The 17,494-nt window shown below is 39.3% G+C and overlaps 1 protein-coding gene across 1 annotated transcript in view; it reads right to left on the bottom strand.

The window, feature by feature from the left end:
- Window positions 1-310: 310 nt before the first annotated feature.
- Window positions 311-17,494, bottom strand: part of COLEC12 (collectin subfamily member 12) — a 106,544-nt gene continuing 89,360 nt past the window's right edge. Inside the window, exons 6-10 of the mRNA XM_063299157.1 lie at window positions 11,072-11,542; window positions 6,264-6,400; window positions 4,638-4,747; window positions 2,630-2,775; window positions 311-1,850 (exon numbers count right to left, since the gene is read on the bottom strand). Of these exons, the coding sequence (XP_063155227.1) occupies window positions 1,831-1,850; window positions 2,630-2,775; window positions 4,638-4,747; window positions 6,264-6,400; window positions 11,072-11,542 (884 nt within the window). The 3' untranslated portion in view covers window positions 311-1,830. The remainder of the gene's footprint in view (window positions 1,851-2,629; window positions 2,776-4,637; window positions 4,748-6,263; window positions 6,401-11,071; window positions 11,543-17,494) is intronic.

Raw genomic sequence — 17,494 nt, 5'->3', positions numbered from 1 at the left:
TTAAGAATTTGCTTTGGTACTAGTGAAGGTAATACAGAAGGATATTTGAGATAGAAAGGAAAGGTCTTGTACATTATTAAACTAACAGCACAGATCACAGCAACAAGCTTTCTAATGTGAAAAAGTTTCAGAGGAAATTACTTCAATATATTCATCGTTTTGATATTTATGAGTTTATCGAACATTCTTTTTAGGTACCCAGTTGTGTCCAGATCTGCAGCAAAATAATTGCAGATACTTATCTTAAATATAAATGTTCACAATCATAGTGTCAATTTTACACATAAAAATCATGTAAATACTATATATGTCAACATGTGTGACTTGCCTTTTATTTTCACTGTAATTTTATGTTAAACACAATCCATTACTGAACACTGTGGAAGTACAGAACGTCTTAGTACTACTATAGTATTTTTGCCACTTGATCTCCCAAACTAGATGTTGCATGCAGATATACTGAACTTTTCCCCACTGCCTCACATTTTGCTTTCTTCCTTTTTTCTTTCTTTTCTCCAAAGGAACTTCTTATTGACAAACAACAGGAAAGCAACTGTGGCATGGAATGGTTAACCATTTTCTGACAAGTGCTTTTCCATGTGGAAGAAAAAGCTGAAGCATGGAGGGGCTGAACTGGAGCAGAAAAAAATCTAGTTGGGAAATGGCAAAGTCTATTGGTGCCTCCTTTCCACTCCCCCAGGAGTGAGTATACCAAAAGACATTAAGAACAAGTTGTACACATCTATCAGAAATATCTATTTTGGTTAAAGCCTTTATTAATCTTAAATCTAGTCCCCAATGCTCTGAAACCCATCACACCAATAGAAATTGCCTACACATGAAGGAAATAAGAGGAACATAAAAACATACTTTATATTCAGTCATGTTAGGCAGTTAGTCCACCAAGCTCTGCATGATACTAGCTAGTAAAATTTCCCTGGGCAAAGTCCTTCCTTATCTCTGACTACTTGATTATTTTAACTGGAATCAGGAAGAATGAATCAGGAATTTTCTATATGTAAAGTATGTACTTTACTGGTTAATTTTAATCCCTTCCTTCAAGTCTACTGCTTGACTTTCATCTCCCTGGAGTTCTGCTATTGTAGTCAGTGGGACCAATTCTGAACAACAGGCATGTTGTCTTTGGGAACATAACATTATGTATGTTCTTGCAAAAAAGACTGCAAATCCAATTTAAAATCAGTTTCAAAGGTTATTAAACCTGGGTAATTTATTCCAGACAGTTATTTCTAGTGAATGATAAGTATTATCAATGGTGTTTTTTTTTTACTTCTATTTACTATATTTATATAAAAGGCAATTAAATCAATAGGCAAAATTTTGTACAAAAATACAGAATTTTAAAAGCTTTAAAAGTATATTCTATATTACTGATCAGAACTGGACTATATATATTTTTATATAAAATTTATATAAATTTATACATGTATATTTATATAAATTGCCAATATTTGGGAATTTAGCAAGTGGCTGCTTTGTTTACACAGTAGCTTGTATTTTTTGTCTTCCTAGAGTAGTAAGGTCATAACTTGTAATCAGCTTGCTATAGTCTATTTCTTACCAGAACATATCTTCTGCTTTATGACTGAGGAGAATCTACAGGTAGTTCTGTCCAATTGCATTTTCAATCAACATGTTTGTGCAACAGGTTGTAAATCCCCTGAAAAATTAGAAGATGTGGAGGACAAATTGTGCTGATAAAAGTTCATTCATCAAAGTTCTCAGTGCTCCTTCTCTTAGCTGGGTGATGGTTCAGTCCCAGATGAATTTCTTTGCAAAGAAAATGTCAGTCACTTGGCCCATAACCTATTACAATCCTGGAGGCTGAGCTGCAACAGGAAAGGAAAAGTAACAAGTGTTACAAAGGCAAAACTTGGTTTTAAAAACCAGAAACCAATACCAGAACTTTAAGTTGCACTGATGAGTACTGCCTTCCAAACCCATGTCAGTTCATATCCAGTCAAAATGCAAATATGAGAATGGTAAGGAGGAGGACATTTGATGTGAAAATCAGTGGGCACCAATTGCAGGTGAGGGAAGAAAGAGGAGAGGACCATCTCATGTCCATTGCCAATGAACCCTCAGGCCACCCCAGTCAGTTTCATTCTTGAAACACAGAACTGGAAAAAGACTCATTCCATCCACTGATTCTTCTCTGCAGGTAATCCTTCCCGCCCCACCTCCACATTGGGTCCTGTTGCTTACAGCTTTTCAAACTGCATACTTGAATTCTGAAACTACACCACTGTCTTTTAGGTATTAACTGGAAAAAGAAAATTACTGCATTATTTTTCTTCATAATTAGCTGGGCATGTTTTAGGACACTGACTGCCAAACGTATGTAACATAGTAAGAGTATCTGTGTAATCTTGGAATACTTGCCAACAGTTTAAAAACTCAGTGGCCTGAACACCAGAAGCAGCTAAGGAGAAGGTTTAATCTATACATAGTACAGCTGCTAATAAGGATTGATCTTCAGTTCTCTTCCAAGATCATCTAACTGTATGAACAGGACATTCAATTCCCCTTTGTCCCAGCTGTGAAAACTTGGTTTGGTATAGGCCTTTGTGGTAAATGTGAATGCATTCAATTCAAGGCTCTAGCATACCTTTTTCCATATCTTGTTCACAAATAAAACTGTTAACATCTTCACAGTGAAAGTCATTCCAGAGCCCAGCATGGATTAACCCAGCACAATCTTCCCCTGGCCCATGGCCATGTTTCCAGTTATCAGGCTGTCCGGCACTCCAGTTTCTTGCAATAAAACAGAAAATGCATCATTCCATAACCAAGCTATCATGTGACAATGTGACAGAGGAGATTAATAAATTGCAAAAACAAATAAAAAACCAAACTTTCCTAAAGCAGAAAACATACTCCTTAACAAACAGTGTGTGACTTTTCCTGGAAATGGAAAACAGCTGGGCTTTAGAGATGAGAATCAATTGGACAAATTGCCAAAGCTCAAAAGCCTAAAATTAGACCAAGAATTCTGTTCTGGTTTTGGATGGCACATAGACACATGTAGAGAGTGTGATCCATCAGTGGAATTGTATGTGTTTGCTTCATCTACAGCTGCAGATGAGCTACTAAGATATAAATATCGACATACTTGGGGTTGGCTGGTGCCTTGAAGTGCCCCTCCTACATGATGGTTGAAGAGATCATAGCCATCTGGATTTTATGAGCTGGGGTATTTAAGAAATTGTTTTGGTTTTAATGGGATTTTATTGGAATTTTATCGTGTATTTATTTGAGTTTTTATTGTATATTTATTCTGTGTTGTAAACCGCCCAGAGTCCCTCCGGTCGGAGGAGATGGGCGGTGACAAATTTGATAATAAATAAATAAAATACACCTTCCTGTTGGATTTATATATGCATCTCCAAATCAAAATAAAATGAATAGGTTCTTGTTATACTAAACACACTTACACACACACACCCTGTTCAAATTCTCAGAGACTGCCTGGACAAGTCCCTGCAGTTTTCTTGGCAAGGTTTTTCAGAAGTGGTTTGCCATTGCCTCCTTCCTAGGGCTGAGAGAAAGTGACTGGTCCAAGGTCATCAGCTGGTTTTGTGCCTAATGTGAGACTAGAACTCATGGTCTCCCAGTTTCTAGCCTGATGCCTTAACCACTACCCAAACCGGCTGTCATACCAAAAATAAAATACAATATTTAGAGAGGAATATATAATATTACCATATCATAAACTCAAAGCACATCAACAATCATACACTGCAAGAACTATCTTATGATAAAGACAGGTTTGTATAATTAGGGCTACCAGATCTGGACTGCAAAACTCGAGAGCAGAGATTCTTTATCACTTTGTTGCCATCTAGTGATCCTTCAGATTTCGGTAACCTTCATATAGTATTTATTTGGGATGTACCACCCAGTAAATTATACTTTGAATGGATTATGAACGATCTCTTAAAGATTTTTAGGTCCTTAATGATGCAATGGCTTAAGTTAAAAACTTGGAGATTCCATCAGGTTAAGAAGGAACTAGCCAAATCCTCCAGTGACATTTCCTTAATATAAGCTCCAACAGCAGTCAGTCTGAGAGACTGAAGGAGACAGTAATAATTTCATTCAGTGGGAATGACAGATCTTAGTCTTCTTGATCCAGTGCTGATCCAGTGTACAGTATATCCTGATTCCAGTTGAAAAGAATTTGGCTGACAGTAAGTTTCAGTGAAAAGTGAAGACACAAGTTTGGATTCCAGCAATGATTTACATCTGATGCAATAGGGAAGAAGTCTTATCTTCTGCAATGTAATCAGTCAACTAACATGGACTCTTTCCCTATGGCGATTTCTCTCTCCCCACCCCCGATGTTTATATAAAATAAGGTTTTAAAAAACCTGTGGTTTATCTACCCCTAGTTTGCTACTAAACTCTGTAATAAGCATCTTAAGGTGCCTTGTTATCTTCTTTTATTGGTTATTCAGTAAAAATTTTCTGGCAATAAGCCTTTTGAAATCAAAGGACAGGTAGTTGAGTCTAAAAGAGTATTCCCTTTGTAAGATTGCAGCACTGTTTCCTAGTGGCAGATGCTAAGAGAACAGTTATAGCAGAAAACAGATAGTTAATGTCCTCCCTGCACTTACATATATTCTGGTATGGTTCCATCCAGCCATCGCCACTCATCTTCCTTCGCTGAGTCAGTGAGACCAATCCAGAAACTGCCTTTTGCGATAACTTGTTTTTTAAGCCATTGCTGGGCACAGAAGAAAGGATTGGTCACATTATTTCACACCCCAAGATTTTGTCTCTTTAAACTACTTTGGGCTTTAAGATTGAACATAAACATGAATGCAGAGTACATATGGGTGAAATCAACTTGGAACTATTTCTGAGCTAATCCCGTTTTATATGAGCACACTTCCAACCCATTCTTCCCTCCCCCCTCCCAATCTCAATCCAGTCTCCTTCTCATCATCTGCCAAGAATTTCCTTTCCCAACCAATTTTCTCGTTAAAGATGGTGTGCTGGTGCCAGCAATAGCCAGCTATGGCACATGAAGTGAAGAGAGGGACTCTTTTCTTTCCTCTCTAGCAATGGAAATGCTGCAAAGCAGATTGTGAGAAATGTAGCTTCAACGGGCTATTTACTGCATGGTGTGCTCTGCAGCCAGAATGAAAAAGGATGACAAAAGAAGTTTCCCCTTGTTCCTTCCCCCTGCTTGCTGTCACAAGAGCACCAGCTTAGTAAGTGCTGACCAAACATTTTAATTTGTACAATCCCTTGTCTGCCTCAGTACAAAATGCTGCCTTTTATTATATTTACAGTGGCTCATTCTAATACGATGTTGATATTAATGCAGCTGTAGTTGTCCTGGAATCAGATTTGAAGATGACTAACAGAGAACTATTTCAAATAAATAGATAAACAGTTTGGGGCTCTGTGGTTAGGAAGGATGGAACTTGGAGGTTGAAAGGAAAGGGATTCTTGTCTAACTTTAATTAAAATCTTACTTCAGCTTTCATTTGCTTTACAGACCTGCGAAGGTCATAAATGCAAGGATTGGTCGTAAAGTTACTTTTTCATCACCGTTGTAACTGCGAATGGTCGCTAAATGAGGCAGTTGTTAAACAAGGACTACCTAGTTTTTTGTTGACTTTTACAGTAAGATTGTAATCCCCTGAGCATCCCTCCTGATTATCTTTAGTTAGATGTTTATATTTATGAGAGTAAGTTGAGTAGTCCTCAACCTACGACCATTCATTTAGTGACTGTTAGAAGTTATGACAGTGCTGAAAAAAGTGACTGACAACCAGTCCTCGCACTTATGATCATCGCAGAGTCCCTTTGGTCACATGATCAAAATTCAGGTGCTTGGCAACTGGCATATATTTACAGCGGTTGCAGCATCCCAGGGTCACATGATCACCATATGTGATCTTCCCAGCTGGCTTCCGACAAGCAAAGTCAGTGGGGGAAGCCAGATTCGCTTAGTGACCACAGTGATTTGCTTAACGACTGGCAAAAAAGGTAAAATCAGGTGTGACTCACTTAATGACCACCTCACTTAGTGATGGAAGTTCTGGTCCCAGTTGTGATTATAAGTCGAGGACTACCTGTATAATGCTTTCCAGCTGTCTTGTCTAGCCTACTCACCTCCTATCATTGTCAGCTGGCATGATTGGAGGTAATGATATTTGCATACAAGTGTGTTTTATACCTGTTCCTTTTAACTATTTAAATCTAGCTGCGTGCCAGATGGGATTCTATACCTGTTCCTCTTTGCTGTTGATGAAAACCAAATGTGATGATTTTTCTTCGCAGAAAAGCTTTGCATCTTCAAAAATGGCTCTTTCATTTGAAAAGTAGTAACAGTTGCCTGAAAAGTTCTTCCAGTATACAGGACAACCTGTAACATGAAACATTTACAATAAACCCCTATGAGAATGAAAACTTAACCCCCTTAGAAATTAGGGCTCTGAACAGTTTGAAAATGATTTGAGAGAAATGCTTCAGACCTCATGTGAGCACAGCACCTCCCTGCTGTACATTAAGGCAGCATCACTTTTTCTAGGGTTCAGAATGGGCCTGAAAAAAGATGCCTCTGCTTTAAGAATCAACCCATTAAAATTAATGCCACTGTTAAAACAGCAGCATCCTTTTTTCAGACTCGCTCAGAAGCCTGAGAAAAGATGCGTCAGCTTTAAGCAACAGCAGGGAGACACTGTGCCCATGAGAAATCCAAAAGATTACTTCTGAATTACTCTTGAAGCACACAGAGCCCTAATAACCATCTCTAATCATTGGCAGCCAAGCAAGTTTAAAAACTGATTGTCTGTGCAGAATATTGTTGAGGTGGAATTTCCATTATTGATAGCTGCAGCCATCTTTTTTCTATCAAATTGGCCTTCAAATCGTTTTTAATTTACCATAAAAGAAAAAAGGGCACAGACTTTGCAGGATAAATTTTGAAAAGCAGACAGATTTTCTTCAGGTATCAAAACCATTCTAATACCATTCTGGGGTAAGTTTGGACGCAAAAAGTAAGACAATAACTAATCATGAGATTTCAAGAATCCTACAAAATTACATGAAGTTCTAACAGCAACACTGCATATTAACCACATTTTGCCTACTTTTTCCATATGAAATATAACTTTGTTTTTCCAGTGCTTGCCATTATTACAAGGGACGAATGCTGGTCCTGCATATATGTATGTGGGCTCTACAGTGATGTAGAAATAATTTTGTGAATTAAAAAACAAGGGGGAAAGAAAATCCAATGAAGACTCAGGATGTTCAGTGACCTTCAGATACCACAGAATGTAGGTGTCAATCACGGGAGGAGAAAGAAAGGAAAAGATGGGGAAGAGGAATTGACCTGCTTGAGTTTCTAATGTTTTTTTAATATAATAGTACAAAGAGTTGTGTCAGGGGTTAAAATCCCTTACTTCTTTTTCACACTATAGGGAGAAGCTTTAGAAGGTGAGTGAGAGAGACAAAAAAGGAAATGTATTTCACAGCCCCAGGCCATCTCTCTGTGTGATGTGATAGATTAACTGGCTGAACCCAAGCACTACTTACTCTGAAACAGAATGGGAGGAATTATGGGGAAAAAATGTTAAGAGCTGCTTTTCTGTTCCTTAGAACCTTGACCTGGACCCATGGATTCAAAGAGTATGATGTTCATTTCAAGCTTGTTGGAGGCTTGAACAGTTATAAGCTGCAAACTTTCATTGCAATATGTACACAGAGTACAATCCAATCCAATAGTCAACAGTTTCAAATCACGCTTTTATACATTGGTAATAAATACACCTTCAGCAAAGGATCGTCACCTTGTCATGGTGCTGGAGCTTGAGCACCTCAATGATGCCATGAGCTAAACCGTGAAGGGCCACCCAAGACGGGAAGGTCATGACAGAGAGGTCAGACTAAATGCGATCCCTGGGGAAGGTAATGGCAACCCACCCCAGTATTCTTGCCGTGAAAACTAAATGGATCAGTACGACCAGAGATATGTCGGTATACCATCGGAAGATGAGACCCCCAGGTCGGAAGATGGTCAAAATGCTACTGGGGAGGAACAGAGGATGAGTTCAACTAGCCCCAGACGTGATGACGCAGCTAGCTCAAAGCCGAAAGGACGGCTAGCGGCCAACGGTGCTGGTGGTGAACGGCGAATCCGATCTTCTAAGGATCAACACACCACTGGAACCTGGAACGTAAGATCTATGAGCCAGGGCAAATCGGATGTGGTTATTGGTGAGATGTCAAGATTAAAGATAGACATTCTGGGCGTCAGTGAACTGAAATGGACTGGAATGGGCCACTTCACATCAAATGACCACCAGATCTACTACTGTGGACAAGAGGACCACAGAAGAAATGGAGTAGCCTTCATAATTAATAGTAAAGTGGCTAAAGCAGTGCTTGGATACAATCCAAAAAACGACAGAATGATCTCAATTCGAATTCAGGGCAAGCCATCTAACATCACAGTGATCCAAATATACGCCCCAACCACAAATGCTGAAGAAGCTGAAGTAGAGCAGTTCTATGAGGATCTGCAGCACCTACTGGACAACATGCCTAAAAGATATGTTATTTTCATCACAGGAGACTGGAATGCTAAGGTGGGCAGTCAAATGAGACCTGGAATGACAGGTAAGCCTGGCCTGGGAGAACAAAACGAAGCAGGACATAGGCTGATAGAATTTTGCCAAGACAATTCACTCTGCATAACAAACACTCTCTTCCAACAACCTAAGAGACGGCTTTATACATGGACTTCACCAGATGGACAACACCGAAATCAGATTGACTACATCCTTTGCAGCCAAAGGTGGCAGACATCTCTACAGTCGGTAAAAACAAGACCTGGAGCTGACTGTAGTTCAGATCACGAACTTGTTATTGCACAATTTAGGATCAGACTAAAGAGATTAGGGAAGACCCACAGATCAGCTAGATATGAGCTCACTAATATTCCTATGCAGTGCAGGTGAAGAATAGATTGAAGGGACTGGACTTAGTAGATAGGGTCCCGGAAGAACTATGGACAGAAGTTCGCAGCATTGTTCAGGAGGCAGCAACAAAATACGTCCCAAAGAAAGAGAAAACCAAGAAGGCAAAATGGCTGTCTGCTGAGACACTAGAAGTAGCCCAAGAAAGAAGGAAAGCAAAAGGCAACAGTGATAGGGGGAGATATGCCCAATTAAGTGCAAAATTCCAGAGGTTAGCCAGAGGAGATAAGGAATTATTTTTAAACAAGCAATGCGTGGAAGTGGAAGAAGACAATAGAATAGGAAGGACAAGAGACCTCTTCCAGAAAATTAGAAACATTGGAGGTAAATTCCAGGCCAAAATGGGTATGATCAAAAACAAAGATGGCAAGGACCTAACAGAAGAAGACGAGATCAAGAAAAGGTGGCAAGAATATACAGAAGAGCTGTATAGGAAGGATAACAATATCGGGGATAGCTTTGATGGTGTGGTCAGTGAGCTAGAGCTAGACATCCTGGAGAGCGAGGTTGAGTGGGCCTTAAGCATTGCTAATAACAAGGCAGCAGGAGACGACGGCATCCCAGCTGAACTGTTCAAAATCTTGCAAGATGATGCTGTCAAGGTAATGCATGCTATAGGCCAGCAAATTTGGAAAACACAAGAATGGCCATCAGACTGGAAAAAATCAACTTATATCCCCATACCAAAAAAGGGAAACACTAAAGAATGTTCAAACTATCGAACAGTGGCACTCATTTCACATGCCAGTAAGGTAATGCTCAAGATCCTGCAAGGTAGACTTCAGCAATTCATGGAGCGAGAATTGCCAGATGTACAAGCTGGGTTTAGAAAGGGCAGAGGAACTAGGGATCAAATTGCCAATATCTGCTGGATAATGGAAAAAGCCAGGGAGTTTCAGAAAAACATCTATTTCTGTTTTATTGACTATTCTAAAGCCTTTGACTGTGTGGACCATAACAAATTGTGGCAAGTTCTTAGTGGTATGGGGATACCAAGTCATCTTGTCTGCCTCCTGAAGAATCTGTCTAACGACCAAGTAGCAACAGTAAGAACAGACCACGGAACAACAGACTGGTTTAAGATTGGGAAAGGAGTATGGCAGGACTGTATACTCTCACCCTACCTATTCAACTTGTATGCAGAACACATCATGCGACACGCTGGGCTTGAGGAATCCAAGGCTGGAGTTAAAATCACTGGAAGAAACATTAACAATCTCAGATATGCAGATGATACCACTTTGATGGCTGAAAGCGAAGAGGAACTGAGGAGCCTTATGATGAAGGTGAAAGAAGAAAGTGCAAAAGCTGGCTTGCAGCTAAACCTCAAAAAAACCAAGATTATGGCAACCAGCTTGATTGATAAGTGGCAAATAGAGGGAGAAAATGTTGAGGCAGTTAAAGACTTTGTATTTCTAGGTGCGAAGATTACTGCAGATGTTGACTGCACTCGGGAAATCAGAAGACGCTTAATCCTTGGGAGAAGAGCAATGACCAATCTCGATAAAATAGTTAAGAGCAGAGACATCACGCTGACAACAAAGGCCCGCATAGTTAAAGCAATGGTGTTCGCTGTAGTAACATATGGCTGCGAGAGCTGGACCATAAGGAAGGCTGAGAGAAGGAAGATCGATGCTTTGGAACTGTGGTGTTGGAGGAAAATTCTGAGAGTGCCTTAGACTGCAGGAAGATCAAAGCAGTCCATCCTCTAGGAAATAAAGCCAGACTGCTCACTTGAGGGAACGATATTAAAGGCAAAACTGAAATCCTTTGGCCACATAATGAGAAGACAGGACACCCTGGAGAAGATGCTGATGCTAGGGAGAGTGGAAGGCAAAAGGAAGAGGGGCCGACCAAGGGCAAGGTGGATGGATGATATTCTAGAGGTGACGGACCCGTCCCTGGGGGAGCTGGGGGTGTTGACGACCGACAGGAAGCTCTGGCGTGGGCTGGTCCATGAAGTCACGAAGAGTCGGAAGCGACTGAACAAATAAACAACAACAACAATAAATACACAGCGAGGCATGCAGACAGTATGTGTGTTAACATCTTACCGTTAGTTTCGCTTTGTAGTGCCACAGGTATTCCTGGACCTGGTGGTCCAGGAGGACCAGGCTCGCCTGGAAGACCTCGTAGTCCAGGTGCACCTGGCAGACCAGGCAATCCACGAGCACCAGGTACTCCTGGTTCACCAACAACTCCTTGAAGACCTTGGGGTCCAGGTGGGCCCTGTGGGCCTGTGGGCCCATCTTTCCCAGGTGGTCCAGGAAGCCCTGGATCTCCACTAGGACCAGGCAGCCCAGTCTTCCCAGTTGAACCTCTCTGGCCTTTAGATCCAGGTGAACCTCTGGAACCTTTTCCACCTTTTTCACCTGGTGGTCCAGGTGGGCCACTTGGTCCCTTTTCCCCTTGAGGTCCTGGAGGTCCTGAATCACCTTTTTCTCCTTTTTGTCCTTTGGGCCCAGTAAGTCCAATAGGACCTTGGGGTCCTCTGTCACCTTTGGATCCTCTTGGACCTGGAGGGCCTACAATAACATGAACATATGGAGAAAGCCAGAAGAATAATGAAATAGTATAATATAGTAAAAATAATGAATTGTAGTACATCATAGTACTAAGAACCTATTTGTACTTTAAATTTACGTCAAATATTTAAATATTTTTAAAAGTGGGTTCCTCCAAAGAACTCAAGAAAACTTAATCTTTAAGTATGCCTTTATCACAAAATAAATCAACAGAAAACTATAATTAGAACCTAAGATGATTTTATTTTAAGTAGATGATTACAGCTTCCTTAAAAGATTAAGGAAATTGCCCAAGTTTGTTTAGTATTAAACACATTTAGTATTAAAGTTGTTTACATGAATCAGTGTTGCACAAAGAATCTCCAAAATCTTATCAAAGCATTCTATTGTTTATATTTTTGTTATTTTGAGAAATACATCAAGGGTGATTCAATGCCCATGTTTCACTTTTTTCCTTGCTTTTCTATCTATTACAGTCACAGGTTAAACAAAGCAAATCTGATTAACTTTCCAAGTAATGAGAGACATATTTATAGAAGAAAGTTAAAAAAATGGTGGAACTATTATAAAATTTATATTCAAGGAAAATCTTTATTAGGTAAAATAAAAAGTATTAAACTATTGGAAAAGCTTTAAAAATCTCTAGATCTTTTTATTTGCCTGATGAAGATATTTAGAGATCTCAGCAAGGGAGAAATTTCCATTTCTGAAACTGAAAGGAAACACTGTCGCTTACTGCAGTTTTTGGAAGTTGCACTAAATAAATAAAAAATAACTCCTTTTCATGAAATTGCCAAAAAAAATTTCCACTCACCAGAAGAAAAAAAAACTTTTGCTAAGTGTCTTTGCAACATTGGGTTGTTTTTCAGATAGTGACAAATTCTACTTACAACATATGCACAATGCAATATATCCATGATTGTAGGGTTGTGAAAAACCATAGTAGTAGAAACTTTAGACAGGTAAGATGTTATACACTGTATTTGCAGAAGAAAATAGAGCAATACTTATTGACAATATATATGAAATACAGAAAGGCACACCAAACACTAAAGACCACTTCTGACAAGATATGGGTTTCCTACTTTTAGTGCTAAACAGATTTCCTCTTAATGCTTTTGATGATTTAACATAAAGCCTTCATATATTTCAGAATGCTTTTTAGTATAATGGCAGAAATTCCACTCCTGCAGTAGTTTAAAAAGGGAATTTTTCATTAAAGCCCCCCCCCCCCCATGTGTCAGAGACCAACACAAGGGCTATCAAATCCTGGGTTGCTGCTTTTGGCAGGGTGAGCCAAAGCACCCTCTTTTTATTTTTCAATAGCTGGCCAAAGGGCTTGTTAAACAGCTAAGATACAGCACAAGTATGCAGACTAGGATATGTCAGGAAGTTCAGCCTAACTAGTTGCAGCCTAATGGTGATCTTTTATTGGGAGAACACTGGAAAAAAAGAGGCCTGCCAATAAGATAAAATAAAATTATTCCACCTTCCAGCTTGTAACGTAAACTACTGAAACACCAAAGCAAGAGCATCTGAGCTTTATCCACCAAGAATGCAAGTTTAATTAGGTGTAGGCTGGGAGGTGTAAGCATTAAGTGAAAAAAGCTGGGTTGAAAACGATACTCAATGAGTGCTCATTGATGGAATGAGTATTATTCCTTGATTTTATTAATTATCTGGATGAGGAGATAAATGGAACACTTAGAATATTTGTAGATGGCACAGAGGTGGGCGGGACGTCTACTTGCCTGGAAGACTAAAATAAAATTCAAACTAGTAGGTTAGACAGGTAAGTTGCATCTTATTATTTTCAGCCTAAGAGAGACAAATTCAGAGTTATGCATTCAGGAAAAGAAATCAAATGCTCAAGTACAGGATGGGGAATAGCTGGCTTAGCAGTACTGGAAAAGTTCTTAAAATAATAGTTGACTGCACACTGAGTATGAGTCAGTAATATATTGTGAATGCAAAGAGGCAAATGCAATTTTAGGCTGCATCAGCTGAAGTACAGTTTTCGAATCACAGGATATATTACTTCCCTTTCTTTCCTTTGGCAGCCCCACCTTGAGTATTTTGTCCAGTTCTGGGCACCACACTTTAAAAAGGATTCAAGTAAATTGGACAATCAGGGATTAGAAACCAAGACTTATAAAAAGAGATTGAAGGAACTAAGAATGTTTGGCGTTGATGAGAAAAGATTGAGTGGGGATAGGATAGCACTCTTCGGTAAATGAAAGAATATTACACAGAATAATATTAAAACTTTTCTCTATTGTTCCAGAGTGCATGATACAAAATAATGGATACAAATCACAAGATGGTAGATGTTGATAAAACTTCCTAACAGTAAGAACGATTTGACAGTGGAACCAACTTTCCAGAGATGTGGTGGGCTACCCTTCACTGGATGGACTCAAGCAGAGGCTAAACACTATTTAACTCTTCTTGCACACATCTGTTGATGGGAAGCCCAGGGGTGTAGGTGTTAAGGTGTTGGGTTAGGACTGGGTAAAACCCAAGTTCAAGTTCAGCCTTAGGTATTTAAGTTCCTGTATTGTTTGGGGCCAGTCACTCAGCTCAATTCCTCATAGGGATGTTGTGAGGAAAATGAAAAAAAGAGTGCTATGTATACCTCCTTGAGCTTCAAGAGGAAAGGCAAAGGTATAAATCTAACAAGAAAATAAGTATCTGCCATAGATGCTTTAATTTGGATTCCTGCCTTGAGGAGGGGACTGACTTAATGACCTATATGACAATTCTCATCTATAATTCTAAGATACTTCATTGTAATCAGTAAACCAAAATGTTATATCTTACCAGACATATAATGGGCCAGTTTTAGCTTGCAGTTATTTTTTAAATTGAGCTGTTTGGGGAATGGTTTTATAGTAACTAGTACTGTAACAAATACAGTGCTGTACCTCCTTACTAGAAATTGGCATCTTTGAGAGCTGATACTAATTTATTCAATTATTAGAATAAGTTTTAGAAATGAGTTCTGAAAGAAAACAAAACATAATATATAAATTCTATTTGGCTGCAAGATTTGTACACAATGGTTAAAGTTGGAGTAATACGAATTTGGGAATAGCAAAAAGCAAGCGATAAAAGAAAGAATTTGTATCATCTGTACTATATTAACAACACATTTTCACATAATCTGTATTAGACTATACAACAAATAGTTTGTAGTCTACACCAGTGTTTCTCAACAGGTGGTATACAGTACAATGGTAGTCTAGAGAGACGCATTTCCCTTCCCAAATCATGAAAGAGCTCAAGAAGAAAAGTAGTGTCGTGTTCACCGTTTCAATGTGCATTGTACATCGTAACGTTTCGCATGTCAAGTTGCTGATGCGTGTTCTGTTTGGGAGGGGCTGTGAGGACTCCTTCTCCTGGGTTTGTTATCTGTATTGAGTTGAATGGAATGTGTTTGGGTTATCTAGGGTGTTCAAGGTTTTCTTCCCAGGAGATCAGCAGAACTCGTTACCAGCACCTGGGGTGGGGAATTTGAAACGGTTGGGCGAGGGGAGGGATTATGTTTGCACCGAGGGTTTTTAGTTTGTATTTGGCGCGCTTTTGCTCATTCTCAGCTTTCTTTGCTTTTGCATGCTATTCTTTAATAAACCAGATATTATTAAGCTCCTGCTTGTGAGTCTGAGTATATTAGGATAGGCAATCATTACAAGTAGGCAGAGAAGGAAGGCAGAATTGCTAGTCTGCAGCTGAAAGTACTGATGCCAAGGAACTCAGCTTTTTCAGAGTGTTCCTGAAGTCCAGAACTGGAGCAGCCCCTTTGATGCCAAAATAACATTTATGCTAGTTTGTTCCCTCTCATTATTTAATAATAATAAGGATTAAAGAAGACTTTCCTGATTGGCAAACCCTTCTTCAGCCCCAATGAGCTCACTCATTATTCTACCATTATAGCAGGAAGTTCAACAGTATTATTGCAATGTTTAAGTCCTTAAACATACCACAACAGATACATATAGTAACAGAATGCTTGTAAACATACATGTCATTTTTAGAACAGGCAGACTTTTAGTTCATATGTTGGAAGACCTAGGTTCTTTGATACAGGGATACAGAAGCATGGAAACCACTGGTCTAGACTACTGCAGTTAGTACTGCTTGAATGAAATGCTGAAATTTGTATAACTTTTTCTATGCTTCTTTGAAGAGATATCATATTTCATTCCTTGTCCAATTGTTCTTCCATTATTACTAGATCCTCCTTCTTTACTACTGTATTAATTTGTTTTTGTTTTTGTTTTAATTTGCTAGTCATTGACTGAATAAATACTACTACTACTAGATCCACCTTCTTGAACTTTGCAACCATCACCAAATCTTATGCTACCAAATTCCATAGTTAAACTACATGTGTTTCTTTATATAATCCTATAATTTTTTAAAATTCTGGAGCAAAACTTCCAATTGACTGAGGAAGGCTTAATGGATTAAACACCTTTGGCTAGGCTATGATGACAGAAGGAAAGGACAAACGTTTCATGGTTGTACAAGCTTTGAATAGGTGTTATTACTTCCAGAAGGTCTAAATGGAGCACTGCCTCAAAGCTGCTTTGCAAAGCAATGTGATCCCCTTGCTCCTAACAGCAAAACAAGCATGTTGCATGTTGTTCTGCCAAAGACTGCCTGGAGCAGCTTCTGAGCACCCTGAAGGCTTTCTAGGCTGCAAAGCTTCAGTAAATGCTGCAGGCAATTCCAAGACTGCCCAGCCAGAACTGCCCTGCCCTGAAACCATTCAAAATCACCCACATTGCTTCATTAAGGTCACCTCTTCACCTCAGTGAAGCAAATCACAATGTCTACACAGGGCAAATATCTTTCTCCACACTAAACCCATTTTGCATAGGTATAATGTTTTTCTAATTCCTGTAATTGTTACAGATCTTCAAAATAAATCTCTCAAATAAATATGCCTTAACCCGCGGTGGCGCTGCGGGTTAAACCGCTGAGCTGTCGATCGGAAGGTCGGCGGTTCGAAACCGCACGGCGGGGTGAGCTCCCGTTGCTCGTCCCAGCTCCTGCACACCAAGCAGTTCGAAAACATGCAAAATGTGAGTAGATTAATTGGTACCGCTTCGGCGGGAAGGTAACGGCGTTCCGTGAGTCATGCTGGCCACATGACCCGGAAGTGTCCTATGGACAACGCCGGCTCCAAGGCTTTGAAACGGAGATGAGCACCGCCCCCTAGAGTCGGACACGACTGGACTTTACGTCAAGGGAAACCTTTACCTTTACCTAAAATGTAGAGCTCTGCTCACTGAAACTTGCAAGCCTGTCCTACAGTTCAACTCCACCCTCAGCATTTAGTGGTTTATGTAGACACAAACCTCTTTTTTTTTGCATATTCAGTATTATTTCTTTTTCAGTTTTCCAGATTAAGAGTTTATTGAGCAGTTGGGCATGAAAAGAGCAAAAATCTTCAGAAATAAATTCAAATGTCATTTATACTATCTGTAAATAAAAGTCATGTGCCTTGTTAATCAAAGTTGTGTTATGTAAGGTTCAATAATCATAATAATAATAATATAGGTAATGTTCTGAAAATTAGGATTTGGAAATTAACGAATTTATATTACTGAATTATCAGGCAAAGAACCACTTGTAAATCTCATTTTAAAGAAAATAAGGTCACGTCTCTATGACATTCTTAAGACTGTAAATAGCATTACAATAGTAAATGCAGTATGTAGAATTTAAAATTGTTTTAGGGGTATGTGACTGTTTTGAATATTTTGCTTGACGTTTTTAAATTTTATTTATTTAAATAGTTTATATAGCCATCCATCTCACAACAGTGACTCTGGGTGACATACAAAGGTTATAATATTATTTCTGACTTGAGAAAACAGCAGCTGTAATGATCTGAGAAGCTTGCCCACCGTTTCTCCCTACTGTAGTGTTGTCACTGCTCTTCCC

This window comes from Candoia aspera, chromosome 3, assembly GCF_035149785.1.
Source record: "Candoia aspera isolate rCanAsp1 chromosome 3, rCanAsp1.hap2, whole genome shotgun sequence".
Lineage (NCBI taxonomy): Eukaryota > Metazoa > Chordata > Lepidosauria > Squamata > Boidae > Candoia > Candoia aspera.
Note: the sequence above shows the minus strand (reverse complement) of the source record. Positions and strands in the feature narration are given on the sequence as shown.